The 27,181-nt window shown below is 43.5% G+C and overlaps 1 protein-coding gene across 3 annotated transcripts; it reads right to left on the bottom strand.

The window, feature by feature from the left end:
* On the bottom strand, nucleotides 1-23,102 carry pik3r1 (phosphoinositide-3-kinase regulatory subunit 1). 3 transcript variants are annotated; one of them, XM_005802433.3, is made up of 15 exons: nucleotides 22,844-23,102; nucleotides 20,037-20,599; nucleotides 11,060-11,152; nucleotides 10,873-10,947; nucleotides 10,525-10,656; nucleotides 9,627-9,828; nucleotides 9,446-9,528; nucleotides 2,737-2,938; nucleotides 2,472-2,652; nucleotides 2,263-2,388; nucleotides 2,039-2,181; nucleotides 1,769-1,945; nucleotides 1,586-1,660; nucleotides 1,315-1,485; nucleotides 1-1,222 (listed from the first exon to the last, which is right to left on the bottom strand). In XM_005802433.3, exons 2-15 carry the CDS (start codon nucleotides 20,368-20,370, stop codon nucleotides 1,033-1,035), a joined length of 2,184 nt encoding a protein of 727 aa, XP_005802490.1. In that variant the 5' UTR covers nucleotides 20,371-20,599; nucleotides 22,844-23,102; the 3' UTR covers nucleotides 1-1,032. The 3 variants fall into 3 exon arrangements, with proteins under 3 accessions (XP_005802490.1, XP_023193557.1, XP_023193558.1); XM_023337789.1 differs by lacking the exons at nucleotides 9,446-9,528; nucleotides 9,627-9,828; nucleotides 10,525-10,656; ... (2 more) ...; nucleotides 20,037-20,599; nucleotides 22,844-23,102 and adding an exon at nucleotides 5,397-5,890; XM_023337790.1 differs by lacking the exons at nucleotides 9,446-9,528; nucleotides 9,627-9,828; nucleotides 10,525-10,656; ... (2 more) ...; nucleotides 20,037-20,599; nucleotides 22,844-23,102 and adding an exon at nucleotides 3,806-5,312.
* Between the last annotated feature and the right edge of the window lie 4,079 nt (nucleotides 23,103-27,181).

Below are 27,181 nucleotides of genomic sequence, written 5' to 3'. Positions count from 1 at the left end.
GATGTTTTTTTTTTTTTTTTTTTTTACACAGGAAAAGATACTTTTCAAGCGGTAAAACAAGCTTATATTGTGGGTTTGCAACAGTTAAACAATTCTTAAGTACAAATGGAGAAAGAATTGCATAGCTGATCAGAAGAGAACTCAACAGGTACTGATCCTTTTCGGTGCGGCGCGCTTCGTTTCACGACTTTGCTCAATTTCACAACTGTACATGACATAGTAAGTCCATTCATAGTCTCAGCCTCGTCCGACACCTTTAAGATCAAGTTTGTTTCTGCACTCTAAAGCTCGACAGCGACAAGGCTGCAGGCTTTTTCTTTACCGTCTCCACTCTGCTCTTGTAAGTTCATAGGAGTTTTTTTTAAATCAAACCATTTAAAAACAAAAATTATGTGTAAAAAAAAAAAAAAGTGCCATTTTGCTACATTTTCAGCTGATCCATGGTCTGCTGCCGAGCAGAAAAACACAAGCTAATGTGTTCCAGCCGTCCAGCGTCGCACGGTCTCCCGATTCTGTGAGTTTTGGTCACGTGGACAGTCCACACAAACACACACATAGAGGAAGGGGGAGAAAGAAAGAAAGAAATGCACGTTGATGGTGCGAGGAAAACAACAAAACAAAACAAGTCGTAGCCGGTGAGTACGGTTCCGTTTCAAGGGTTTGACTTTGTGGTTTAACATTCTGGCTGGTAAAGCGTCGAAAAAACGAACAAGCACCATATGGAAAAGGCCTCAGACGTCCTCCTCTAGCAGTTTCCGCTAGATTCTGTGCTCCCACAAAAACAAAAAGAAAAATAAAGAGGTCTACATTCAGACTCGCCTCAGGTTTTACGGCAAAGTCACTGAAATGTTTCAGGCTTTATTGTGTCCTTTTCCTCCGGTTTCCAAGTCCGAGCGTCGGAGCGCGTCCGTTCCGTTGTTTATCGTTCGTATTTGCTCAAGGAGTCCAAGACGTCGTCTCCTCCGGCTCCAGCCAGGTTCGTAAACCTGTGTGTCCGTGCGGAGAGGGGAACGTCCAGGGTTTGGGGGTTCCTCACCGTCTCTGCTGGGCGTACACCGGATACGCTAGCGTCACGTTGAGAGAGTCGTTGTGCTGGACCAAAGACGTGTGCTGGTAGTGGAGTACAAGTTCTTTCAATGAGCCGTACAGGTTGTACGGCTCGGCGAAGCCATAGCCCGACGGCGTCTTGTTGATAACGCAGTGCTTCACCTCGCCTTCCACGCTGTGGAGAGACGGAGAGGCAGGACAAACGGTCACCCACTTGTTGGGAAATCTAATCACGAGAACTCTAATCGTAGCTTTATGGATACGTACACAACGCTGCAGGCGTAGCACCCTGCTTTGCTGCTGTCCCGAACCAGGAATGTTCCGTCTCTCTTGCCTTGGAGCACGGCCTCGGCCTGGAGCCGGTTGATGTTGCCCAGTTTCCAGCTGCGTTCGTCGTGATGCGGGAGGTCTTCGTCGTCGTCCACCATCGAGTATTGACTGAAAGAAAACCAAAGATGCAATAGAACGTTAGTCGTGACGGGAGTGACGTTTTCTTGTCAAGGAAGGTTTTCTGCGTCGTTCAGACTTGGGGACTTACTCTTCGGTGTTCTCGTTCTTGATTCCTAGCCATTCGTTGAGTTTCTTCTGTCGGACTCCTTTCTGTGTCAACCACCTGTCGGACAGGAAGCAGAGGCACATAAGACACAAAGAAAGACCAGATCTATCGAGGTTACAATGCACCTTGATAAGAGCACCCTAACCCTTGACGCGAAGTACTTACATGAGGTACTGGTCTCTGGTCTTGCGGAGCTGGATGAGGTCGGGTTTGATGCTGTTCATCCTCTTGTCGATCTCTCTGTAGTCTGCCGCCTGCTTCTTCAGGTCTTCCTCCAGCCTGCGCTTGCTGTCGACGATTTCGCTGATCCTCGATTTCAACTTTTCGTAGTTACCCATGATTCTGTGAACAAAAGCGACGAGTTAGCGCAAAAAACCCCAAAAACGCTCTGTCAGAAGGCGAGCTAAAAACGACTAATCTCCGTAGCGTCCTCACCTTTGGATCTCCTTGTCGTTGCCTTCTCTCTTGAACTTCTCGATGTACTCTTTGCTGTACCGCTCTTGCGTCTGACATTGCTCCTCAAATATCTTAATGGTTTCGTTAAAGGCTTCTATCGCTGTGCGTTTCATTTGGATTTCCTGCAAGATGAAGAGCAGTTTTAAAATCCAAATTCCGCGGTGAAAGTACCGATGCCAGTCGGGAGTGAGGCTGCGTCTCACCTGTGAAGTTCTGGTGTATTCCTCGTACAGACGGTCGTATTCTTTGTTCTTCTCTTGGTACTGCTGGTGGTATTCACAAAGCTTTCTCCCCACAGCTTCGATGTTGTCTTCTTTCACCACCTGGTCCTGATGACGGATTTCAGAGTTGCGGTTAAGTTCCCGTCAAAAAAGGGAAGCGCTGTGACAATCCAGTGGGCTAGCTTCCCTACCTGCTGGTGTTTGGAGACCGGGTAAAGCAGCTTGACGTCTAGCTTGGGGTTGTACTGAGCCAGCGACTCGTTCCGATAGTGGTTGATGAGCTCCACGACGGAGCTGAAGGTCAGCGGATCCGAGAAGCCGTACTTTCCGTCGCGGTGGAAAATCTTGATGAGCTTATTGTTGCCTCCTTTCCTGCAAGCAAACAAAGGCGGTAGAAGAGTTAAACCAGGAGTGGGACGGAAGGATAGAAAGACGGAGGAGGACGGTCCGACTCACCTCAGCGTCAGAGTGTAGTCTCCGTGCATTTTAGTCGAGGCGTCCCGCACCAAAAACGTACCGTCCGCAGTGTCCCTCAGTTTCTCATTGACTTCCTCCCGAGAGATGTCCCCCCAGTACCATTCGGCGTCCTGAAGAGCCATGTTGTTGTTCATACCGTTGTTAGTCACAGCTGTGGACTTGGGTGGTTTTGGAGGTAGAGCTGTTGGAGCAAAAATGAAAAAAAAATAAAATAAAATAGGTTGAATTCCTGGCGTCTCGGCAGCAAAATTTAATTTCCCCGACTTCTGCTATTCGAGGCAAATCAGGCTGCAGGCCTATTAGCTCTCACTCATGCCTCTCTTTCTCTCCGCCCCAATTCATCAAACTGGGATAATGAAACTCTGCCTTCTCTCCCGACAGCGAGAGAGTGGGAGGAGAGACGGAGTGGAGCGTGAGTCAGGCAGAATGAATTTCATTCAAGAAAGGAGGCCGCCTATAAATATTCCTCGCTGCAAAATGCGGGAGCGCATCCTTCTGAGAAAGTGATGCGCACGGAGGACAACAAACGGTTGAAAACAGACGACGCACGCAAGTTTGAAATCTGCAGCCGTCGCACGTATCCCCTTCGGCCGGGGCTTTGGTGTGGGATGACCTGATTCTGCTCTAAAGGTTTAGAGTCAATAAATCTATGAAAGTCAAAGCCAACGGAGCCTAGCAGAGACTGGAGCTAAGGTAGTTGGCTATTTTTAACCCCACAAGTCTGCACTGCATCAACCGTTCTGCGGCGGCGGACCTTGCGGAACATCTCTCGCCTGCAACTAAAAGCAGGATTAACTTGTCAGATGCCTTCTGCCATAACAAACAATAATTGCATAAAACAGAACAGAGCGGGTCTGAGCATCTCACCTCATCTAGAAATGCCTCCTCCTCAAACACAAACCAGACTTAATAAAAGCAAAAGGAAACAGCAGCAGCCCCAGCGACGCAGACTCCTCGTTCTCTCCACGGCAGAAACACTTTTAAAATCGCCCAATTCCCAAAAAGCCATTAAGAGGCAGCCTGCTCGGTAACGTGTTACATCACTCACCGCAGCCAATCACACAGGGGGGTCAGTCACCAACCGCTCCTGCATCTTTCATTTCCTGAGAGCGATGAGGTCATTCTCCGAGCGTATTTCCTGCCGATCTACTTTACAGCGCTGTTGCCGAGCAGAATGGGATCAGACTCTCCGCTTTGCAGCTAAACTAGTGCAAAGGAAATTTTTTAAAAAAAGCTTCCTGCAGCTCGATTCATGCTTTCCCTCGCGCATCCCTGTCTCCCTCTGCCGAGCCTGTGCACTTGCTCTCCTGCAGGTTCGCTCGCGCCTCTCGCCCCTCCTCCCTGCGTGTGTCGCGCGGACGCTCGGCCCGTCCCACTGCTGGCACGCGGACAAAGCCGGCTCTGCTGCTGCAGCACGTACGCAGCTGAATCATAATGCCGGGCCTCCTCCTCCTCCAGCCCCCCCGTGGTCAGCATTAACCCGGGGTTCTGAAATACGTCCTGTAATCCCGCAGCATGACACTCGACGTGACGGAGACAGCCTGCCAGGTTTCCTTAGCGATGCTAAAATAGGAGCAGCTTCCTGGTAGAGAATTAGAGCTTCAGAGGGAAGCCGGTTTTCATACGGCCAGATTTGCTAAGAGGAGATTCTACTGATTGGTGAAGAAGAAGAAGAAGAAGAAGTGAGTTCAAGAAGAGAGCGATTAGTTTAATAAATAAGAGCCTGAAACAAAATAACGAAGTACAACTAGTATGATTAGTAAGATCTGCTGCTCTCCCCCACACCTGTTGCCGCACACTGTCACTCAGCTGGCTGAAAGAAACTTAACTTTTGTGACAAAAAGTTCTACAGAAATAAGTCCAATTCTAAATATTAATAGGTAACATTACTGCATACCTGAATCGGTCCCAATATTGCCAAAAATGAATTCTAGATTAGATATTGTGACAATGCGGACGCGGGCAGATCTATTCTGTCTAAGTCTACGCTTTGTGGTCTGAGCGACTTTATGATTTATTATTTATTTTACATTATGTTTCGTATTCCTAATTGCATTTTCTGAACCATTTGGACATTTTTGTTGCAGTTCATTTGAACAAATCTCGTATTTGACCTGTGAAGCTGTTGGGTTATTTGAGTGTACTGTACTGCTGCAGTTATCAAGTAAATTTTTTTTTTGTTTTTTTTTGTTTTAAAGAAACGTTCAGCATTGTTTTTCTGTATCTATGCCTCAGTTAGCAGCGTCGGAAGTGAAAAAACCAACTTTTGCTTTCCTGTTTGAAACTAAAGTAATTCCATCTAGCAGTTCTCGCTCGAGGTTCCCGTCCTGTGAGAATCTCACGCCAGCGCACCTTCGGCCGGGTAAAGAGTCCTTTTACGCTTTAAATTATTTAGACTCTCTCTCGAGACGGCGCATCTAAAAATAATGCGAGGGTTTTAGAGCCGGTGTGGACCGGAGAGTTACTTATGCAGCCGTGTGCCTGAAGCAGGTCTGAGTGACGACTGGGCTTCTTTAAAAAAAAAAAGAAAAGAAAAGAAAAAATAAAATTATATCTTTGTGGGTTTTTTCTTTTTTTTTTGTAAGAGTTCGCAGGTAGAGATGCATCCTGGAGTTTCAGAGTAAGAGCGTCAAACTCACACTGTAAGTTGTGCATGTCTCAGTGGATGAGAAGTCCCTTCTGAAGCGTCTCTTTCAGTTCCACAGGTTGAATTAAATCCAGTTCGACGGAGCTCCGATTCACAGTTTGGGCTGGTCCCCCTCCCCTCCTCTTCCTCCGGTATGAGGATGTGTCTCGTTTTAATTCTTTGAAAAAGCTGCGGCTCTGCGCGCTTTCTTAATGAAATCCAGGTAATCCTCTGGGCAGGTGCTGCGTGCGACCGGGCCGAGTGTGTGACTGACTCGCTCGCCCCGCTCCGTCTGACTGAGAGCGCTCAGCTTCTGCTCCGACTCTTCCTCCTCCCCTCCCTCCTGCTGCTGCTGCTCCTCCTCCCGGCCCCCACAACGTTTCCTTTTCTGAGCCGAGCCTGGGGCCTGCTCACGTGGAGGCGGATGGTTAATGATTAGCAGTAGCTGCTCTGGTGTCGCCCTGAATGCAGAGTCTCAGGTTTCTGTGGTCACTCCCTCTTTTTTTTTTTTTTCCTTCTTTTTTTCTCCTACATGTTTGTAGAGGACGAATGGGGTGGGCGTTCAGTATTATGATTAACTTGCAAAAGTTTCAAATATTTGCTGACTGAGCTGTTTGAGGAGGCAGGACATGTGGATATCCAGGCGGTGGGGAGGGTAGGTTAGGTGGGGTTGGGGGGGCCGTCTTCAGTTAATAAGAAGCGCTCTGTGGCGCAGGCCGACTTTCCAGCCAACCAAATCTAAGTGGGCCTTTTGACGCTTACTTAAAATAGGCCAGCAGTAACTGGGAGGAGGCATGCAGACACCCTTAAACACACGCACACAGACCCAGGTCATTCACAAAACACACACAATCCGAACATGTGTGTTTACAAAGCAGGCTCCCCTCGTCTCGGTGTTTGCATGAGCCAGATGACTGAAGCCCGGCGCACCTGAGCGCCCAGGTTTGAGCGGGTCATGTGCTTTCAGACGGGCCGCCGACGGCCGGCTCTCGGCCGCGTCGAGCTGAACCGCTCAAACTCTTTCTGTAGCAAAGAGTAAAAAAAAATAAAAAAAGGGTGCTGGCCCCTCCCCCACCTGTTTCTGCAGACCAGCAGTCAGCTTGGGGGTAAAATGCTATTGCTAATGAGACAAAACCCTTGTTCTGTTTATCTGTGCTACCCGTATATCCGTCCTACCTTGTGGTAATGCGCATGGGCACATCGGTGCTACGTCACATACTGCTTACTCAGCAGATTTCTTATAAATACCTCCTACCTGTGGAAGTTTTGTTTCATGTGTTTTATTTCATCGTAGATTATGGTCAGCTTTATTTAATTTATTTTATGCCTGGCTTTCATTAAGCTGCTGCATTACTTTATGTTTTTACTGTACATGACAGGCGGCTCATATATGGCTTTAGTTTTGCCGTCTGCAAAGTCGTTGCTACTGCAAACAAGTCTTTGTTTGGCGGTTAATCAGGACGTTGTTTTTTGGGCTATTTTGTCCCTATATTTTGAAATATTTTAGTTTATTATTATTAAACTTTGCTAAATAGTTGTGAGATTGAAGCTGTGTAACAGCCGTGCAATATTGGTGTATATTAATCATATCCTATCATTTCAGGAACACAATGGACACGTTGTGGCTGCGCTGCATTTTTAAAGTCTGTCATATGTTTTGCGGATTAATGCGCAAAAAAAGAGCTGCGGTTTATTTAATTCCAATAAAAACCTGTTTCCCCTGTCTGACACTGTTTTATTCTTACACCTCTGTATCTAAAATAGTTTTTAACAGGTAGGATATTCTAGTGAAAGGATTACTATAGCTTTTCATTTTAAACGGGTAGAATAAAGGAAGTGATCTTGTGGTTTCGTCATGTATATAAATTGTTCCAATGCTAAGCTAAGCATAACTCCTAAGCTTCCACTTCAGTCCCGTCACTCAAATAATGTTATCCAATATATTTAATATTAACACAACCCGCTATAGTTTTCCGTTTGTCCACATGACGGTAGCAGTTTTGGACGCGTAGCACTGACAGATAGACTTGGCTACGGTAGAAAAATCTGACGAGGTAGCATAGTCAGAACAACGGACATCTGAAAATATTTCTGGTCCCAAAAACATGCGACAGCGCCGTTTCAAAGCTAAAGCTAGCATGCTACAAGTAGCAGAGCAGCTAGCCCAACTAAGCTAATAGTTACCAGATTGCTAAGTATGGCAAAAACAAATTAGCTGCCATCTATTCTATTTTTTTTTTGCTTGAATCTATGTATATAGAAATGAAAAAATATAGGTAACAATTGATGCTAATTTCTAGGTAATACTAATTTTGCTTATATTTCCTGATTTAAATATCAGAAAACATAAGAAATATCAGAAAATATTTGGCCAATATGTAAGGCATTTTGATCAGATTTTGTTTTTAAATGTGTTTAACTAATTCACTTTATTGTGAGAATCATATTTTGGCATCTTTTTTTTAAATTATTTTTGCAATAGGTTTGTATTTTGAAAAGGTTTCTATTGAAAGCTAGGCTAGGGTTGTTGCTATAACAACAACCCTAGCCTAGCTTTCGGGGTTGCAGCTAAGAATTATTTTTAGTAACCCATTATTCTATCAATAATTTTAATGATTAGTTGGATTTAAAAAATGACAGTTTCTTTATACAATATTAGAAATATCCTAAAAGGTGCAAGCAAAAAACAAATAATTCATCATTTTATTGTCTAATATTCAAAACCACTCCATTCAAATTCCCTTAGAGAATTTGAACTATTGGTTACATTTTTGGCTTAATTACTACTCTGTTCAGCAAATTGACTTTTTTAGTCTGTACATTCCAGTTAACCATTACTCGTTGACTAAACTAGTCGTCTATTCATCATGATGAATGAATGAATGAATGAATGAATGATGAATAGATGAATCGTTTCAACCCTACAACCTTCCAAATATAAATCTATAATCGGGGAACAAAAAGCATTTCCATCCATCCGTCCATCAAAATGCTCTTGCAGGTGCAAATTACTGACAGCAGAGACCAGTCTAAGCACAGCCGTGTTATAAATAGCCCTAACAGGTAATAAAAATGTTTTAACAGCCACGGTCAGTCTATGGTCCGGGGGCGAGCCAACAACAGCGCTTTTAACAAGCCCTGTAAAAACAGAAGTGTCACACGCAACACACTGCTGCCTCCTACCACAGCAGCTCTTTCTCTCTCTTTCAGCCCCCCGAAGCAGACCACCGCCGAAACTTTACAACTATTTAACTACATTTTCCAGGCTGACCGTGAGAAAATAGACCCAGACAGACAAAGCGCAAAATCACAGAACAGTTTGCAAACTGGTTTAATCCGGTTAAAATGATTTAAAAAAAACCCACAAAAAACCCCCCTGACATCCAGAAAATGCAAGTTTGTGATGACGCATGCTTGGAAGCACCTCAGCTGTGACAAAACCCTCCATAAACACTAAACTTCCCATCTCAAGTTACTTTCTTCAATCTAAAATTGCTAAATTATTCCTCAAACAGATTTGATAGCATGTAAGAACCGCTGGCAGTCGGGTCGTTTCATATGAGTTTTCTGTTTTTTAGGCATCAGAAGAAGCTCAGGTTTGATCAAACTGAAAAATATGAAACATTTATGCTCTGCCTGGATTACTTTGCATTACACAGATTGGAAAAGCAGAATTTGAGGAGAGAAATATTCCTTATTTTGCTAGAAAAACATCTGGATGCACTGAAATCCAAACGAGACTCATAAAAAATAAAAACCTCCAAAATAACAGCTGGATTTTTCAAAACTGCATTGAAATCCTACAAGAAAATTTGACACTTTAAATTCAAATGCACCTAGATGTTGCAATCTGCAGCCTGCTGCAGCTGCAGGTCCCAGCGCTTCGAGCAGAGCTATTAATAGCTCAGCTCTCAGTCAAGAGTTGTGCAGCAGTGTAATGCCCACGGGGAGCTTAACGTTCTGCACCGCCTAATAAATAATGCGCCCATCTCTAAAAGAGGCGACGCAAAGTGCGAGCGTCCGATGTAAAGTTAGTAAATGATGGATGACCGGAGTCGGTACCTGGAGCTGCTTGGCTCTCGCTCCACTCGCTGGTCACCAGCACCTCAATGATCTTGATGAAAGCATCCAGACTGGGTTCGCAGCTGTGGGAGGGGAGAAAAGGGCAGGTGTGGGGGGTTAAAGGTCAAGTCTCAAATGCAATTTGTCTGGATTTTTTTTTTCTCCGACGAGTGATGTTCACCTGGTGGGCTGCTGCCTGAAAAACACGGGGCTGAAGATCTCGCCCAACGATCTGGCGCTGAGCTGGTTCTTGGGCGCGTTCTGGCAGACTCTAGAGAAGTGCCTGAGCAGACACTGCAGGGCGAGCCAGTACTGGGGCGGCAGGGTCGGGGAGCTGGCGATGCGGCGCAGCAACTGGGCGCATTCCTCGGGGTTCGCTGCCTCTGTCGGTGGGGTGGAGGGGGACAAAAAAAAATAATTGTTCGGGTCAAAAGAAAATGAGATGAAACACAACTGGGAGCGTCTCTGGCTGAAGAGCGACACGAAATGAAAGCGTGATCTTCAGACAATGAAGAGATGGAACAAAAAAAAAAAAAGAGAGAGAGAAAAAAACAGTCATGCAGTTTGTCTTGGAAACCGCTGAGAGAGTGTGCGGTTGAGAATGAGCGTAAGGTACACTAGCAGGTGATTGGCTGCCTGGAGATGGCAGAGATAAACTTTCAGGCTTGTTTTAGTTCCTATTAACCACAGATATCCTGTTTCTGGCCATGTGACAGCAAGAGAATGCAATGTAACAGAACACAATGCAACAGAACGCAGTGAGGTGCGACTTTTCTTCTTTTCCTTCTTCCCTTTGCTTTGCAAAAAAAAAAAGCAGAAAAGTTCATTCAAAGTTAAAGAAAAAAAGCAGGGCAGAAGCATGCATGATTTGAACTTTGCATGTTTTCAATTGATGAAGTCAAGAACCCAAAGAACCCAAAAGAAGAAGTGGAGAGCGGAGGAGTTGTTTGTGGGTTGTTGTTTTTTTTCCATCTCACAGAACGTGCTGTACGGTTTGGGGACATCACGTCAGCGTTTCACGCGCCACGCTTCGAGGCCGTCAGCGCAGCGAATGAACGCGACGTTGGGTCGGCTCTCACCTTTGACGGCGTGGACCATCTGAGCGTGGAGGGCGGCCGGGACGACGGGCTGGGGCAGATCCTGCAGGTACCTGCGCAGGCCGTCGCACAGGGCGGGCAGCTCCAGCTGGTCCAGCTCGGCGGCGGGAGGATCTGAAACGCAGCGGCTCGGTTTGTGAGAAAACCGCGAGCTCTTTGAGTCGCTAACGTCATGTGTGTGCAAACACAAAACCCCTTTTATTTTCTGAAACTTCCTCTGTGTGTGTACTGGTCTCGTTTTGCTGACTGGAACATTACAAGGTTCACACACACACAGACTCGAGCTGATTGGGGAGTGGAAAAAACTAAACAAAATAAAAACATTCTTACCACAATCATAATACTGCCTGACTTCGAGTCCACCTCCAGCGGTGAACGTGCGATACAGAGTCGGGTTATCCGCACCTGTCAAAAGGAGAACACTGACGTCACCCCGTGTGGTTCTGCCAAACTGGTCACCGATCGACAGAGTCAACTGGGACGTGAGGGGGAAGGCGGGTTGTCATGGCAGCCTCACCTTTCCTCTCGATAGCTTCCAGGAGTCTGGTCAGCAAGGGCGGGGCCGTCTCAGGGAGGAAAAACTGCTCCGTCAAGTCCGCCAAACAGACGCCTGAGGAGACAAAGGTCAACAGAGGGAAATATTCAAATCAGTGGCTTCATATCAAACAGACCTTTCACATGTGACAAGCATGGTTTAGTCTAGGGTGACTAAAATAATACGAGGCAGCAGCCTCGTGTAAACATAGCCCTAAAGATCAGTGATCAGCTGGAAAACTTAATTTGGATTGCGACAACCTGAATACAGACGTTCTAATAGTCCTTTTAACAGCTTTACTCTCAGCAATAAAAAATTTGCACAAGACTTGTGGCTCTTTGCAGCTTCTCCAAAGTTATTGCAATTTCTCACTGTAAATGCTCTCCTTTCTTGCATGAAATCCCCTAAAATACATCGAAGTTTGTGGTTGCGTGTTCAAGGCGTAGCAATAATTGTGCGAGGCACCGTTTCTCTCTGACTGAAAACACATAAGCTCTCAGGGGATTTCAGTAGGCGCAGTAATTCTCAAGGTGCACACTCATGGATTGTTTCTCCGTTATGCGAGGTTTTATGCAGTTTTCACACTTGCGTTTTCAGAAAGGCTTCTCACATCTCTGTGTCAAGCTAAGAAAAATGCAAGGAAGTCTTTATTGTGGCGACAGTTTAATTTCTCCCAAGAAAAATGACGTTTGACACTCTAAACAACAACGACGACAAAAATACAGATAAATCAGATGGCGGCAATTCTTCTGAACCAGCTCAGGTGTTTGACCAACAAGCCACTCTGAGGCTTCAAAGGCGGCAGGTACATGGCCGGAGAGCGCCTTTCAAAAGGTGAAAAGAAAAGTCTGATTCAAGAGCAGGAGGGGCTGAGCGCTCAAGTCAGGGTTTGGTGGGTTAAGGAACTAAGCAAATATCCTGTGACATGAAGTTAGCCAGGTCTCTGGGTATTTTAGTTCTTTACTTATTTTGCCTTTAGAACTTTGCAGCCAGGTGCGGACATGAAAGGATGAAGGATTTGGCCGGGGTTTTTATTTGGATTTTGTAAAGGCGTATTTTGAAAAAAAAAAAAATAAAAAGGGATTTTTCCTGAAAGGCTCGACTGTTTCAACACCGAGACTCTGAGTCGGTGAATGGAACCTTTCTCCAAACTGTATTTTCCTTTCTGCCCCTCTAAAAAAAAAAAAAAAAAAGTCAATTAAAAAAAATCTGCCTTTAAAAGAAGAAAACGAACAAGTGCAGCTCTCAGTAATGCATGATAATTATCACAGAAGCATTGCTTACTTCCAACAAACGCGAGGGGGTCGGGAAGGAAGGGGGGGGGGGGGGGGGGGGGGGGGGGGGGGGGGGGGGGGGGGGGGGGGTTCAATCGAGCGAATAATGAACGGCTTCGACCGAATCCACATCCTGAGACCAGAGGGGCTGGTGGGTTGCGTGTGAAGAAACTGGATTACTCAAGTCCCTCTGACCACATAACACACAAACCTTCGTCGAGGACAAGTGGTCATCTGGAAGACATTACTGGAAATGCAAAACCAATAGGACGGGGGAGGCAAGGGGGCGGAGGGTTCGGAGAAGTAGCAAACTTTTAGATGGAGCAAAGTTTCCCTAAATAAAGATGGGAGACATGCGGTGCCGCCATCTCTCACCTTGGAAGTGTAAGCTACTCCCCCTTCCTCCCCCCGAACAACAAGACATCCAACACGGATCTCCTCCCGCGGCCAACCTCGTCTTTCCGGGAAAGGAAACCCTAACCCGGCTGCTTTCCCTCAGATCAAACCCATAAAAATAACAGATCAAAAGAGGAGAATGAGTTGCTGAATGCTTAAGCAGGGATCCAAAAACCTTCCAATCAAAGTTGCAGATGCGCTTTTCCTGCGTATTTTCACGTACAGATCTGCCGGTCTGCTCCAGGCAAGGTAGGGCGATAACTGCTGCAACAAGACGGATCTTCAAGGTGATCCAGGGTCCCGTGTTTATTGGGGGGGGGGGAGTGGGAGGGCATGAGTGGCACAGCACAGACTAGAGATAGAGTTGCTTCTTAGTACTGTCAACGGCATGACGGTTTTGGCATCCGTAGAAATGTATTGAGTGTCCGGGAGGCAAAATATGGCAGAAATGCTCTGAGCAATCGCCGACTATTCCTCAGACGATCCGATGATAGACAAGCCTGTGCTGGGCATGGCTTGTAACCAGGGAAACGCAAATAATATGCTCTGTTTATTTAAAGTTTGATAATTGTACTGGCAAAATAAATTGTCCCAGGGTACAGACACAACCGGTTTAATTGTTTTTACGACTGTTTGCTTTGATGTGTCGACGTCTTTGCTCAGGAGGGCGGATCGGTGCCATAAGCTGGCCTTCTGTAGACAGAGAACTGAATAATCTGATGCAAACCCTTCTGTGGAGAAAATCCTTCTGTTGATGCATAATTTATAATGTCAATGTATAATGTTGAGTTTTGGAAGTGTTAAGTAGGTCACAGCGTGACCATACTTGTGATGCATGAAACAGGTTGTTCTTGTAAATGACTCGAGAGATTTTTCACGGATAATAAATAAAGCATTATGTTATATAACATTATTTCACTTCACCTGTATAATAAATAGGATTTGATTCCCATATTCAGTATAATAGTGCAGTGGTTCCCAAAGATTTTCTGGGCCCCCTGTGGATTACAATAAAATCCCCCCCAAAAGGAAAAAATAAATAAATAAATCAACTGTGCTAACACATCGTTCAACCAGACATAAATCTGTACACATATTTTGTTTTCAAACTCCACTGAAGTTTATTTCAAACTACAGGTTGCAACAAAACACACTACAAACCATCTTCACATTGAAACACTTTTGTGTAACCGTTTTATTTTTATTTTTTTCGTTCATCCATTCCGATTCCCGCGCCCCCCCTGCATTGGCACTGCGCCCCCCATACTTTGGGAACCACTGTATTAGTGTAACCTGTTTGTCTTGTAAAGTGTGTTTAGGTGACATGTTTTTTGTGAAGTCGGTGCTTTAGAACTGAACCAAACTGAACTGAAAGTTAGTTCAGTTCACTTTATGCATACATTCTAACTGCTAAACTTATCAAGTTTTGTTAGTTCAACTAGAAGAGACCATTTTCTTGTGTATTCAGACAGCTTAAATAGTTGCATGGCAGCACGGTATGAAACTTTATGTAGCTTTTTCAAGAGAGACTGTTTCTGCGGCAATGTGGAAAAGAATAGCAAGGCGACGGTGGCCTCCTAAACATGCCTCTACAAGTGTGCATGCTTGGCCTCAGTCAATCAGCAGTCAGTGAGAAAGACAGACAGACTGAGGAAGTCTTTGCAGCTGCCACTCGTAGAGCTGTGGTGTGCTGCAACAGGGGGTTTTGGTGGGGGTACAATCTCAGCGGCTCAAGTGGTATGTCTGCAACGAACAAAATGTAGACTGTGGGCAGAGGGAGCCGTGAACTCACTAAAGATAGCTCACTAGTTGGGATAAATTTAGAGAGTCTGCTCTGGTAACTACCATTTTCAGGTTCCTCCTGGTCTGGAAGAGGTCGAGCTGCGACTCAGGAGTTGAAATCAGAGGACCAGTGCAAACAGCTGAAACAACCGGCTGTGCAAAAAAAAAATTTTTTTAAAGATGTTCAAGACTTCACTGGAAACTAATATTACATGGAACATACTGCTTAGAATCTGTTTTAACCACAAAAAAAGATGCTACTGCGATGCACAGTAGAGGATATTGAAGGCAGACAATGTCTCCTCCTGGTGGAGAGAAAATGCAATGCAAAAGAAAAGGAAGAACCAATAAGAAGATCGTTGCTAGAGGGTGAAAATTAACCCTTTGTGTGCATGTGTGTGTGTGAAGACTCACCACTAATGACTATTTTTCTAAAGCCAAATCCACCATAAAAAGTCTTACTTAAAATGGAAGAATAGAATAATAGGGCTATATATCCCAGAATGCATTGATACCAATGTTTCCTGTTAATACCAACAGTTTTTGAGTGAAGACACAAATTTTATTACGTTTTTGCACAAGTTTAGAACACCATCTGGCATAAACGTTAGACAGTCATACCCGACAGCGTCAGATCAGATAGCAGCTTGGTTTTACAGCTCTATAGCGACAGAGTGAGCTATAATCTCGATGTTTTGTTTGACCACAACGGTTTTTAAAAGACCTGCTGCCTCTGAGTCGTGCTGAAGGGGTGTGCTGCTGCTGCGCGCTAATGGCTACAAGCCTGTGCATTCAGAAGACGTGTGCAATGCTGTGTGAGCCAACCGGAGGAAGGAAAACATGTGGGCTGAAAATAAAAGTGTTTAGAAGGAGCGGAAGTTGGTTTTTTTTTATATATGCATTTATGCAACGCATGTCCGTTTTAGGTAACGGAATCCATAAACCGTTTTGGTGGAGCTTCTCTGTATCTTCCAGATATTGTCTTGCTCTAATCTGTTGCTCTCCTTCCAAGTCCACCAAACACACTCACACACACACCCACACTGTCCCAGGCTTCATTTCCTCTCCTTCCTTCAGACATTGACTGACTCAGGTAAAGATTTGCCAATTCAGACTTCAGTCCTTGCACACAATCAGGTAATGAAAAGGCTATGCACACGATTCCATGTTATGTCTTGAGTGGATTTGCACTCTAATGCAATTTGGTGGCATGTGTGTGCATGTGTGTGTATGTTGTTGGTGGGGTGGGTGGGTGGAGAGAAAATATTACATTTACAGCGGTGATCTTATTGAGCTTCAGAATTACATTACAGCACAGGACAGCAGTTTCAACACACAATGGGTTCATGTGAAAGTGTTCCTAGAAGCGAACGTAACAAAGGTAACCATGTTAGCATGTTAGTACAGTTCACTGCAGTTCAGCAAACACTGAAAGGATAAGATGAACGTTTATTAAACATGTTTTTGTTCTAATCAGATCTCGGAAACAGGGAGGAGTCAAAAATACATTTAAATCCAGCTGGTGTCCAACGAATTTATCACAGTCAGACTCTCAGGATGTAAGCCAACATTTACCAACATTAAAAAGACTTAAAGGGCCGGTGTTATGCGTTTTCAAGCACATAGTGCTATTTTATTGCGCAAACAATTACCAGTGTTACTTTCAGTTCTTATTAAAATAATGTATATATAAAATGTGACTTAAAACATCTTGAAATTGGGCTTCTGTCTCTTTAAGAAGCTCCTGCTTTTTCTGACAAACCGCCTTCAGGAAGTCATCTCGACATTACTCCATTAAGTATTTAACAACATTTTACCAGTGTTTCACTGAAATGTAGCTCCTATAATGAGCTCAGCAGATGCACAGTTCCACCAGGTGTTTGCTAATTGCTGCTGGCTAGTCTGAAGGAGCTGAGTGGGGAAGTGGTCCTCAAGCTTGGGCACTTGGAAACTGCAGCTCTGGGGCGGAGCTTTGTGGAGAAAGGCCATTTTTGGCGAGACAAAACGTTTAATCAACCCTGAATGGTTGCCATGGGAGATTCAAGGACTCTTCAAACATCCAAGAAAGACTCATAGCAACACTCCCAATATGTTTTGTTTTTTTAGGGCTGGTATAACGTCATAACGTGATATAAAGCTAAAAAAAAAGTCAATTTTACATAATACTGCCCTTCAGCCCAAGGAAAATCAACTATTTCCGCTAGTGTAAAGCTGCCGAGGTGAGAGTTAACGTTTTATTTTCTGGTCGCATTCTCTACTGTTACTGTAATCAGCACTTAACACAATACAGATTCATCACAGAGCTATTAATCAGTCTACCGTGCAGTCTAAAGCATCAATACACTGCATGCATTACTGCAACAACAGCAGCAAAGATCACACCAGGACCGTGTGCTGTTCTCAATCTGCTACTGACTTGGATGATGGTAACAATGTGTGACTTTTCCTTCAGGGGGGGAGAAAAAAATATAGCCACTGCCAAAGTCAATAAACACCATAATTTACAAGAATTAATAAAAAATAAAGTGACTGTGTTGAATTGAGCAGATGTCAGGCTGAATGCTAAAGAGGCCCAGAGAAGGAGAGCTGCATTAGCTCAATCTGCTGCTATGTGGAGGACTGACCCATCCAAACACCCACCAGCTCCCTTCAGTGGCACTTTTTAGCAGCTTTTTCAATAAACACAAATGAAACTCGTGGGCTTTTTCTTTTCTTTTTTTATTTTAGATAGTTTTGGTAATGTGCCAATGCGACAGACAGCGTCGAATATTTCCTCAAACAAGCCCGAGCATGCCCACTGAATCTTGTGACAACATGCAGAGCAGCAAGCAATCACTGTCCTCCAGCATTTACACCAAAACTGAGAACTAGGAAGTTAAAAAAAAAAAAAAAGAAATATGGGTGTTGCCTAAACAATTCATATGTAACTTCGGTGGTGACCTTCGGAAAAAAAAAAAAGGTTACGCGTCAGACCACTCCGTGTTCCTTCCACTCGGCGGGCCCAAACACATGCATGTTGTCTTAACTCAGAGGCCCTGGCGAAGGAGCAACACTTTAATGTTTATAAAAAAACAAAGAGAGAAGAGAGAAAAAAAAAGAGGTAGTGAGCTGGAATGAGCCGGAATAGTTTCCCAGCCCTGCCCTCCTCTCCTCTCTCCACATCTGCTGCACTCATGTAAACTCCCTCCTCCCCCCGTGGCTCAGAGAAGAGAGGCCCCCTTTCTAAGCCTCAACTCTCCACCTCCTTTGCCCTCGCAGAGCTGACTGTAGGCGCTATGAAAACATTAAAAAAAGGGAGTAGAAGGAAGGAGAAGAAGAAGGGGAAAAAAAACTGGTGTAGGAGGAAGGGAGTTGGATCCCCTCAGTGGTGGGCGATAAATCACAAACACTCTGGGAGCAACAGGACCCTCTTCAAAGAGCCCTTGAGCATGGTTCCTCCCATAGCCCCCCCTCTGGCTGCCCTACTCCCCTCCTCCTTTCTAGCACAACGCTCTCGCTCTGCCCCCCCCCACCCACCAACCTCAGGGCGGCACCTCCCCTCCCCGTTCCTCTCCTCGCCCGGGACACAGAGACTTTTCTTCTTCTTCTCCCTGCGCTAAAATTCTCCACTCGCTCCAGGCTCAGCCCTGCGATGCAGCCATTCAAACACCGTGCTTCCCCCTCCCCCCAAACGCAACCCGGCAAAGAATTTCACAATCGCACCACAAAAAGAGCAGAAACTGGAAACCTGGCAACTGCTGGCGGCTCTTTAGGTGCGCAGCGGAGTTTGAGCCGCCGCCTCCTTCAAAAAGCAAAAAAGCAGAGACCGGTTTTAATTGCGCTTCATAGTTGTGGCCGGCGCATCCCCCCGCCCTCCCTTCACACTGCCGAAACATAAAATATTACCAAGTTTTTTTGTGTGTTTTTTCCAAATATCTTAGCACACTTGAAATAAGAAAGCTAACTGAAAAGTAATGTTTCAGTAGGATGCATCAGTTTGCTTTAAGTAAAAAAAGATCTTAATATTGATGAATATTTCACATTTCACTCATGGGAAAAATGTCTTGCTGTAGGTGAAATAATCTTCCTGATTTTCATCAATATTGAGGAACTATTGACTTAAAAAGAGCTCCTATAGCTGCTGAAAAGTTATTTATATAGTATTTGAAATATATATTTGAAGTAGAAACTAGACATATATATATAAAAAAAAAAAACACACATGGTAAGATTTTGAGTTTTTGCATCATGTTACGAATACTTCTAATGTTAACAAATAAACTGTACAAGTTTCAGTTATAAAGCAACTAGAAACTGAAAGTAACCAGGTAGGAAAGTGAGCAACGAGGAGGGAGAATAATAGAGGAAAATGTCCCTTTTGTGTTGGTTTTGGTTGGACTGATGGCGAACACTGGGTGCTTTCTCCTCACATGCTCAATCGGTGACATTGTGTTGTAGCGATAGCCACAAATTCAGTCCAACAACGGACACTCTGTGCAGCATTTTGCTTTCTTTTCTTAGGAAAAGAAGAAAAAAAAAAGTCCCAAGCTTTTCATATTCGACACTTGTGGTTTTGCTGCTTCGCCGTTCGCGCTCTGTGGATCGCAGGATGAAACCAGACACACCAAATGACTAAAACACAGTTAAAAGGACTGAAAACGCAATGACTAAATAATGAGATAACTCATTGGATTTTTCTGGCATTAGAATTATTGTGGGGGGCGGGGGGGTTTCCCCCCCATGAAGATATTAGAAATAAATTAAGTAAACTTCTGGCTGCAGACGAAACACGGTGGTGGCAGCACCGTGTTTGCTACTCAACCTAAATTCAAGTCAGAATTGTGGCAAAATTTGGAGTAAATTGGCGTTCAGACGTTATACAAGTGAGTTTGTTTCACAACACTGTCAGTCTCTGCTTTTCTATAACCAGAAGAAACATGTTCCTAAAAAAAACTCAAAATAGTAGCAAAAGGTGCTTTAAAAAAAACAACCTATCTGCATATTTCACACTATTGCTTTAAGTTTATGGCATAAAATACCAATTATTGACAGTCCCTAACAAAGAAGAAAAGCAACAAAAAAAGATTGGGAGGTTATAGTTACATTAAAATCAGTCTAGTGTTTTATTATCTCCTCTGTTTTTCAGAGTCTTGTAAAAACAAAAAAAAATTCTGAGAAGAGCCTATGACTGGTTGAATGTCCCAATACTTCACCAAAACAAAACAAAAAAAAACACACAAAAGGGAACCTGTTTAAACAAAAAGACTAAAGAACTTCTTTTTTTCCCAGTCTTTTTGCTTCCACTTACAAACCAGCTTGCCTCAACGTGCCCAGATCCATAGATCTGAGCATTTTTCTTAGCGATGATAAGGAAATTCCAATCTCTCACAATGGAGATTGAGAAAAATGGATGATATCCACAGAGGCAGTGCCCCTCTGGCAACCTGAGCTTCACTCTTTTTGGATTCTCATTCAGGGCTAAGTTCACGTTGAAGTTCGCACTTGTACGTTAAAAAACAGAAGCTCACCTTGATCCGAGTCGGAGTCCTCTGCCTTGAAGGAACCTGGAGCTACAGGTAAGGGTCTGAGCGGCCTCGGCTTGGGCGTCGGCGGCGAGACCCACTTCTTCCCCACGTACTCCACGTACGTCCCGGGGAAGTCGCCCTTCTCCTGCGTGGTTTCGTTGAAGCCCGGCAGCCAGCCGATCTTCTGCGGCTGCTGCTCCAAGCCGTCGCTGTAACCGAGGGCGACCAGGGCTCCCTTGCTCACCAGCAGGATGTCCCCCACATGCAGGTCGATGTCCTCCTCCCGCTCCTTCTTGTACTCGTACAACGCTCTGTACTGGTATCCTTCCACGCTCATGTTGAAAGGGGGTCGATTTATTGTTGTTGTTTTTTTTTCTTTTTTGGTGACTTTTTGGCTACTAAAGACTGAACAGAGACGAAGGTCGTCTAGCTCGTCTTCATTCTCTCACAGCTCCGGTCTGATGTCGACGCTCTGCTGCGCTCCTCGTGCGTCACCGCGCGCCGCGCACCCCATCAGTGAACGGCCCGCAGCCGTGACGTTGAGCGTGCCTATCCAGACCTGAAAGCTGAGAGGAGAGGCCATGTTGGGTCACAGTTTCACCAGACGGCTCAAGCGTGCGCATCGTAACCTTTTTAGCCAAGTGTCTGAGAAACTGTAAAAGTGGCGGTTAAAGAGGTTCTTTGTAGTTTGATAAATGCGCCACGGTTTTACAGTGTTTACATAAATGGGGTTTTTAAGTTTACAGGATGTAAAATCTTGTGTTTAAGCTAAAAAAAAAATTTAAAAATCTGAAAAGTACAGGAAGTTACTCTATTCAGTCTCAAACTGTTTTTATTAGCTGTGCCAAGAAGAGCTTGTACTGAGTTAGGGGCAAATAAAAACAGTCTAAAATGATTGTGCCTCTTGGTCTAAATCAGTTGAGATGTGAAGGAGCCGGAGTTGAAACTTTGAAACATTGTGAATGTTGAAATATGACTGTATTGATCGGTGACACTGCTAAAGACTGGACACATAGCTCTTTTTGTTTAATTGTTTACATTTTATAAGAGCTGCACGAGAAATCTAACTGCAGCCAATACATAAACAATACTTGAGTAGGATAGTATATTTCAATTTTTTTATTCTTTCATGCTCAGCATATCTATAACATACATATCCAGCTTGATGGTCTTCACCTCTTTCTAACTCCCACCTTTCATGTATGATGTTTTTTTTTATGTGTATTTGATGTATGTTTTGTAATTCAGTTGATTTGAGCTTAAATATCCCATTTTGAAAAAAAAACATCTGCATAGCTGCTAAATAAATATGTATCATCTACATTGTATATGAACAAGCTTCAGCCAGAAACGTTTCCAAAAGACACCAAATTTGACGCTTTTATCAACAACTGATGAAAAGCCTAGGAGCCTACTGTCAGCCAGCAACAAGTGGGGGAGGGCTGCATTACACTATGCATCCTGCAGCCAGATTAATAAATTTTTTTTTTTTTTAAAGCTGATGTTTCTAGCACTTTCTCTGACATTTACACTTTAATTAGAAAATTACAGCCTTTTAGAGTATGGGTAGACATATTTGAATTATGGCATTCTGACATTTTTGCAAATATGTGGAGAATTTCAAGATTTTCAAAGTGGCATTGTTCAAAAATGTTGGTAGGATTTCTACCATGATTCCTTACATTATCTATAGTAGACTGTAGATATACATATATAGATACGACTGTTTGGACACAGATAAGTATGTGTGGGACCATAAAATAAGAGCTATTGGAGCAAACATCACTGATACAGTTATCGAAGGGGCACATCAAGTAAAATGTACTTTAGATTTACAGAGGTAAGATAAATTATTGCTTTTTATATGTCAAGACAATGTATTCAGTTAGTTTCTTTACCGTCTTTGTTTTGTACATACGGATGATTTTCTGTGAAAGCTATCGAGATTTATTCTTTTCCAATTGTATTTTACTGCATGTACCCCGGTTCCCACAATAAGCACATAAAGGGTTGTTGTCTAATGTCTTCAAAAGTTGTACTAAATGTTCTGTGCAAATGAAGATTTCATCTGATTTGCATAAGCATCCCACAGACAAAGTAGGGTAAGGAAGTTTTTGCTTTGCTTGGGAAATGGTAAAAAGGATAGAAATCATTTGATTTTTTTTTTAAAGAAATAGCCAAGTTAGAAATAAATTTTGTTTTCTTTTTAAATCCTTTATATGCACGTGTGTTATTTTTATTTATTTTTTCTTTTGCTGCCACTGAAATATCTCCAGGGCAGACGTTGTCATCTGCCAAGAAGATAAGCGTCTTAAAAGTGAGTGATTCACTGCCCTCCAGACTGCGTTATTACCATGAACCGGTTTTTAATGGCTCCTCTTTACTGTCTGTGGCATGCAGAGCTGCACGGCTAACATTTATCACACACGGATCCTCTCACATGTGCCTTATCGCCTTCCTAATCTAGAAAACACCAGCAGTTTTGTTGGATAGTTTGCAAAAACGTATTGCAGGCAAACCGGTGTGCTTTTGGATAAGAGTCCGAAATCGCCTGCAAAAAAGAAAAAGGTTAATGGAGTAGTTGGCTAGCTAAATGGGCAAGAAGAATGAAGGGAGAGACAGAAAGAGAGAGAACAAAAAAAAAAAAAAAGCTACGTATGAAAGTTAAGCAACGACGGAAAACAACAAGAGCGCAAGGTAACTCCTTTTAAGAAACATTAACTACATAGATATTCGACTTTTGCTAATAAGAACTAGGCGTAAACATTTTAGCTAGTTTAACTTGGGGAGTGCGAAGAGCAGCGACTTACCGACTGAGTGTGCAATCCTCCCGCAAGCGATTCCAGTGAGTCCTCCTCCTCCCTCCACGCAAAATGGCTTTCAACTTCGAAAAACTACCAGCGAATGGAAGCCCAAACACATCCTTTACCTGCCTGCTTGAAAACGACGAGTCTCCCGCGACGGTCTAAATCCGGTTTAAGGACTAGAACAAAGTGTTACGACACACGCAGCCAGGCGACATAACGGCGCAGCTCACCGTCCCGAACAAATGTTCCCTTCAACGTTCCCCCCCGTCCTCCTCCCCTTCTTGGCCGAAGAGGGGCGAGAGCAGGCGTTGACGCTGATTGGTCGAAACAGCTGTCAGCCAATGGCGTCATGAAATTGGACCAATCCGGTTCCCGCAAAAGCCGACACTCCCCCCTTCTACTTTACTCTCGTAGGCAACATGGAGCGCGTATAGAAATTACATAACTACAACTCGTAGCCCCAAAGTTGTACGCCATTGTCATTGTAAGCAAGAAGCACAAAGCAATATTATTATTACCTTCGGAAGTTATGAGAGGGTTTAAAATGCAGTAGCAGATTCTGCGTGGCAGGGAGTAGATGTGAATTTGTACAAGTAAAAGTGTCATGACACACTTTTCTCTCTCTATATATATAGATCTTTCTGGTCTATCTCTATTTCTATATCGTAGGTATAGATAGATAGACCTAAAAAAAAAAGAAAAAAGCTTAAAGTTCAGGGTAACTTAAAGCTTGTAAGTCTAGCCAAAAAGTTTAATTTAGACCTTATTCAACCAAAGCACCTAATTTGACAATTCTCAAACCTCTGTAGTCTTCACAGCACATCTCTGTATATAGTCCTAACACCTCCATCATGTGAAAATCCAATAAAATACAGCAACAATTGTGTAAGTGGGAGGAGACTAGTAAATCATATTGTAAATGTTCCCATTTCCCCCCAGCTTTTCCCCCAAATCTCTATAAATCTGGATGATTCCATTTTCATTTCATTGTATTTAGGGTTGGTAAAGACAATCCACAAGAAAAGAGCCAAGCACTGGGGGGTGGCACGTAAGCATATCTGCAAGTTTATTGTATTCACTCTTTTCTGCCAATCGTTGCATGTTTTTAGTGTACACAGTCTGAAAATGTTAGGGAAACCATGTGAGGCTCATGACCGTGAATGTGGGTGGCCTAATTAAGGCAGAGAGAGAGAGAGAGAGAGATTGCTTGCAGAAATACTCCCATACTATCCTGTCTGTACTAATAGAAACTGTAAGCAGCTTTGTACAAGAGTAGGCCCCTTTAAGTGTTCAGCAGGCAGTCAAAAGAGGAACAAGAATGGCACACAGCAGTATTGATGATGTTGAAACAATCAGCAAAGTAGGAACTTCAAACTATTGCTGTGGTGCCTATGGAAACCCAAATCACACTTCTGATGTCCTGTCTGAGCCACTCGAGATGCAGAAAACTTGCTTTTTCTTAAAGACTCCATTCTACAAGTTGGGTTTTCAAATAGCCAGGCAAAAAGGGTTTGAGCAGATATCTCTAGAATAATAAACGGAGCTACAGATGATGGAGTGATTATTTTGGCCTCCAGACCACACAGTATAATCTCCACGTCCGCCAGCGAGAGTTTACCCCCTCCCCACCTAAAATAATCATGCTCGGATGACCCATCTGCTGCTCTGTGGATACACAAAATGCAACTGCGGTCTCTGTTCCCAGACAAAACATTTATTGGTTTTGCCTTTTTTAATATTGTCTGCCATACAATACAAGATTATGTTTAAGTGTTTCATAAACTCAGTACCCACCATCACTAAATATGAGAAACCGCACTGCAGTCATTTTGGAATTTAAAAGATAGGTACACTAAAATCAAAATATCAAGAAATCTCACATGGCAACGGAGGTTACTCTGTGTTATTTGGCAATCGTAAATCCAAGCAAAGATCACATGCGGAGTTCCTCAAGGCTCCGTTCTAGGGGCACTTTTATTCGACATCTTTATGATCTCTCTAGCTCGGAATATGGGGAACTATCAATATACTCTTACCATAAGTATATTGATAAAGCACAATTTTATACTGCTTATTATCATATGACAACAGACCTTGACAGTCAATTCATTTAGAATTTCTTCCAACTTAATGCTGCAAAGTTTTTCCACAATAGATTACTGTGATGGGGTCTTTACCCGCCTCTTCAAATAAAAAATAGAAAATCCACCAAGCAGTTGTTACTCGTTCAAAATGCTGCTGACAGAGTCCTGAAAAACATCAGGAACATCTCACACTCCAATCAATGCAGGGGGTCTCTGTTTGTAAAATGATAGAATTTAAAATCTCTGCTGGTCTACAGGGTGTATTAGTACGTCTGTATTATCATTTAGCCCTCAGCCTTTATCGTAGTAATCTACAAAGTGGGAAGTGGTCTTATACCGTATGCAGTGTGCAGAATGTTGTGCAACACAGACTGAAGTAGGTCAACAGAAAATGATGTTATAAATTTTGCAAAAGGACTTTGTCTTTCACTCACAAGATCTGGCAATAGCAAATTACCGTAGTGCTAAAACGATTCGCTTCATTCGTCCAAGCACCAAATGTGGCATTCTTCTGCTGAAACCTTTTGACAGCTGGGTTTCTCTTTTCTTCCAGAAACCATCAAAAATAATTTGGCTTTGTAGAATAAAGTGCTTTGTGGGCTGTCAGATGGCGGAGTTAAGCTGTGGCTGCCTGGCGGTGGTTTCCTTTCATGCCGTAACGCTGGATGCGCCTCTTGTACAACTCCTTCTGTCAGCATTGTGCTCCTTAAACCAACGTCCTTTGAATTCACATATTAGTTCAGTCTGTCAGCCTCTTTGGTTTGTATTAATCCCTCCTCATTCCCTGTTCACAGCTTCTTTTATGTTTTTGAGCAAGCCAAGAGTTTTCACGTGGACTACCCGTTCAACGTTCACCGACATGAGATGAACTTCTGAAACATATCACCCACCAACGGCTCTTCAAACAAACCGCTCTCCCCTTCAAAAACGGAAAAAAAACAAAACATACTTCCTCTTCATGCTTTGGTTCCTTTTTTTAACACTGGCATAGTTTCTTTTATTCATGCTGGTTTGCTGCATCATCCTACTTTTGCTTAGCAGTGTTTTGAAATCATAAGTAGTTATGCAATGAAATGTCATTCGTAACTTTAAATAAAGCTGAAAAACGAACCCTAAAGGTGCTTTCCTGTATTTTCCACCACTCTCACCAAGACAGCTAAACATGACATTAAATTGAACATAATCAGAATGTGTTTGAGGTTATCCAAACACAAATTATATTTAAAGTTTTTGCTTTTTGTTTTTTTTTGTCTAGGTTAAAACTAAGTAAATAGAATACAACCTTGTACAACCCTCCTATTTGTCCTATGCAAGTCTCACACCATGACTTAAACATTGGCTCCAGACGGACATTCTTATATGGGGAAGTTATGGGAAAACCCTCCCTCTGGAAAATGTAAACAGACAAGTTTGAAAGAGCAACAGTTCTCTCTCTCTGACCTTGGTATGACGACCCGTAGACATGCAGACGTGTCAGGAAACACTTGACCTATGACTACGGGTGAGAGCTGAGTCAGTTGTAAAGGAGCAAAGAAGAAGAGAACGGAGTGAGACAGAGAAACGAGATGAAGAGAGACGGCTGGACAATGAGTCACTGACCAGTCAACACACTGCGCCAAGAAGCAGTGCCCAACACACAAGTTTGTTTCACTTATTTAAGATTTTTAGCTGTACTGCTTTTCCATTTCTCGATTGTCTTGCAGGGTTGTGAGGGGACATGGGGGCTATCTCCAGCGGCCATTGGGTGACAGACGGGGTACACCCAAGACAGACAGGGCAAACAACCACACAGGGGTGTAACAAGAGGCCAACATGGGTGTAACAAGAATTAGGGTTGCAAGATCATACAAGATCTTGCAACCTTAAAACATCAAAATATTTCTCGTTGAGGTAAATGCTATCTCGTGAGACCCTCCCAGGTGCGGTCGCTATGGCTTTGCCTGAAGAAGTTGGAATAGAAGACGCCCTAACAACACCTAAATCATTTCTATGGCAGCATTTTGGGATTTCCAGTTGGAACCACAAATGCAAACGAGTGACAGACAAGACACGGCAAAGGTGAAAGTACTCCAAGCTGTTTAGATGCAGAAAGCATTGCTATTACAGCCGCTGGGTGGATGTCTAATGGTACGTTAAGCTCTAAAGCAATCACAGCCCACTCTATCAGCTCAACTGAACTGAAAACAAATCAGACAATGAAAGATCAGCTTGTTGAGTTTGTGGAAATCTAAAGTATATAAAAATGCAGAATAAAGAC

Source organism: Xiphophorus maculatus, chromosome 8, assembly GCF_002775205.1.
Source record: "Xiphophorus maculatus strain JP 163 A chromosome 8, X_maculatus-5.0-male, whole genome shotgun sequence".
NCBI lineage: Eukaryota > Metazoa > Chordata > Actinopteri > Cyprinodontiformes > Poeciliidae > Xiphophorus > Xiphophorus maculatus.
This window is presented reverse-complemented; position numbering and strand designations above follow the sequence as displayed.

What these genes read in the sequence shown, in the direction of transcription:
- pik3r1 (XM_005802433.3), bottom strand. Translation starts at nt 20,370, where the DNA reads ATGAGCGTGGAAGGATACCAGTACAGAGCGTTGTACGAGTACAAGAAG. An exon ending in AACGACAAGGAGATCCAAAG is followed by an intron (nt 1,946 to 2,038) that starts GTGAGGACGCTA and finishes TTTTGTTCACAG; the next exon opens with AATCATGGGTAACTACGAAA. An exon ending in AAGAACGAGAACACCGAAGA is followed by an intron (nt 1,486 to 1,585) that starts GTAAGTCCCCAA and finishes GTTTTCTTTCAG; the next exon opens with TCAATACTCGATGGTGGACG.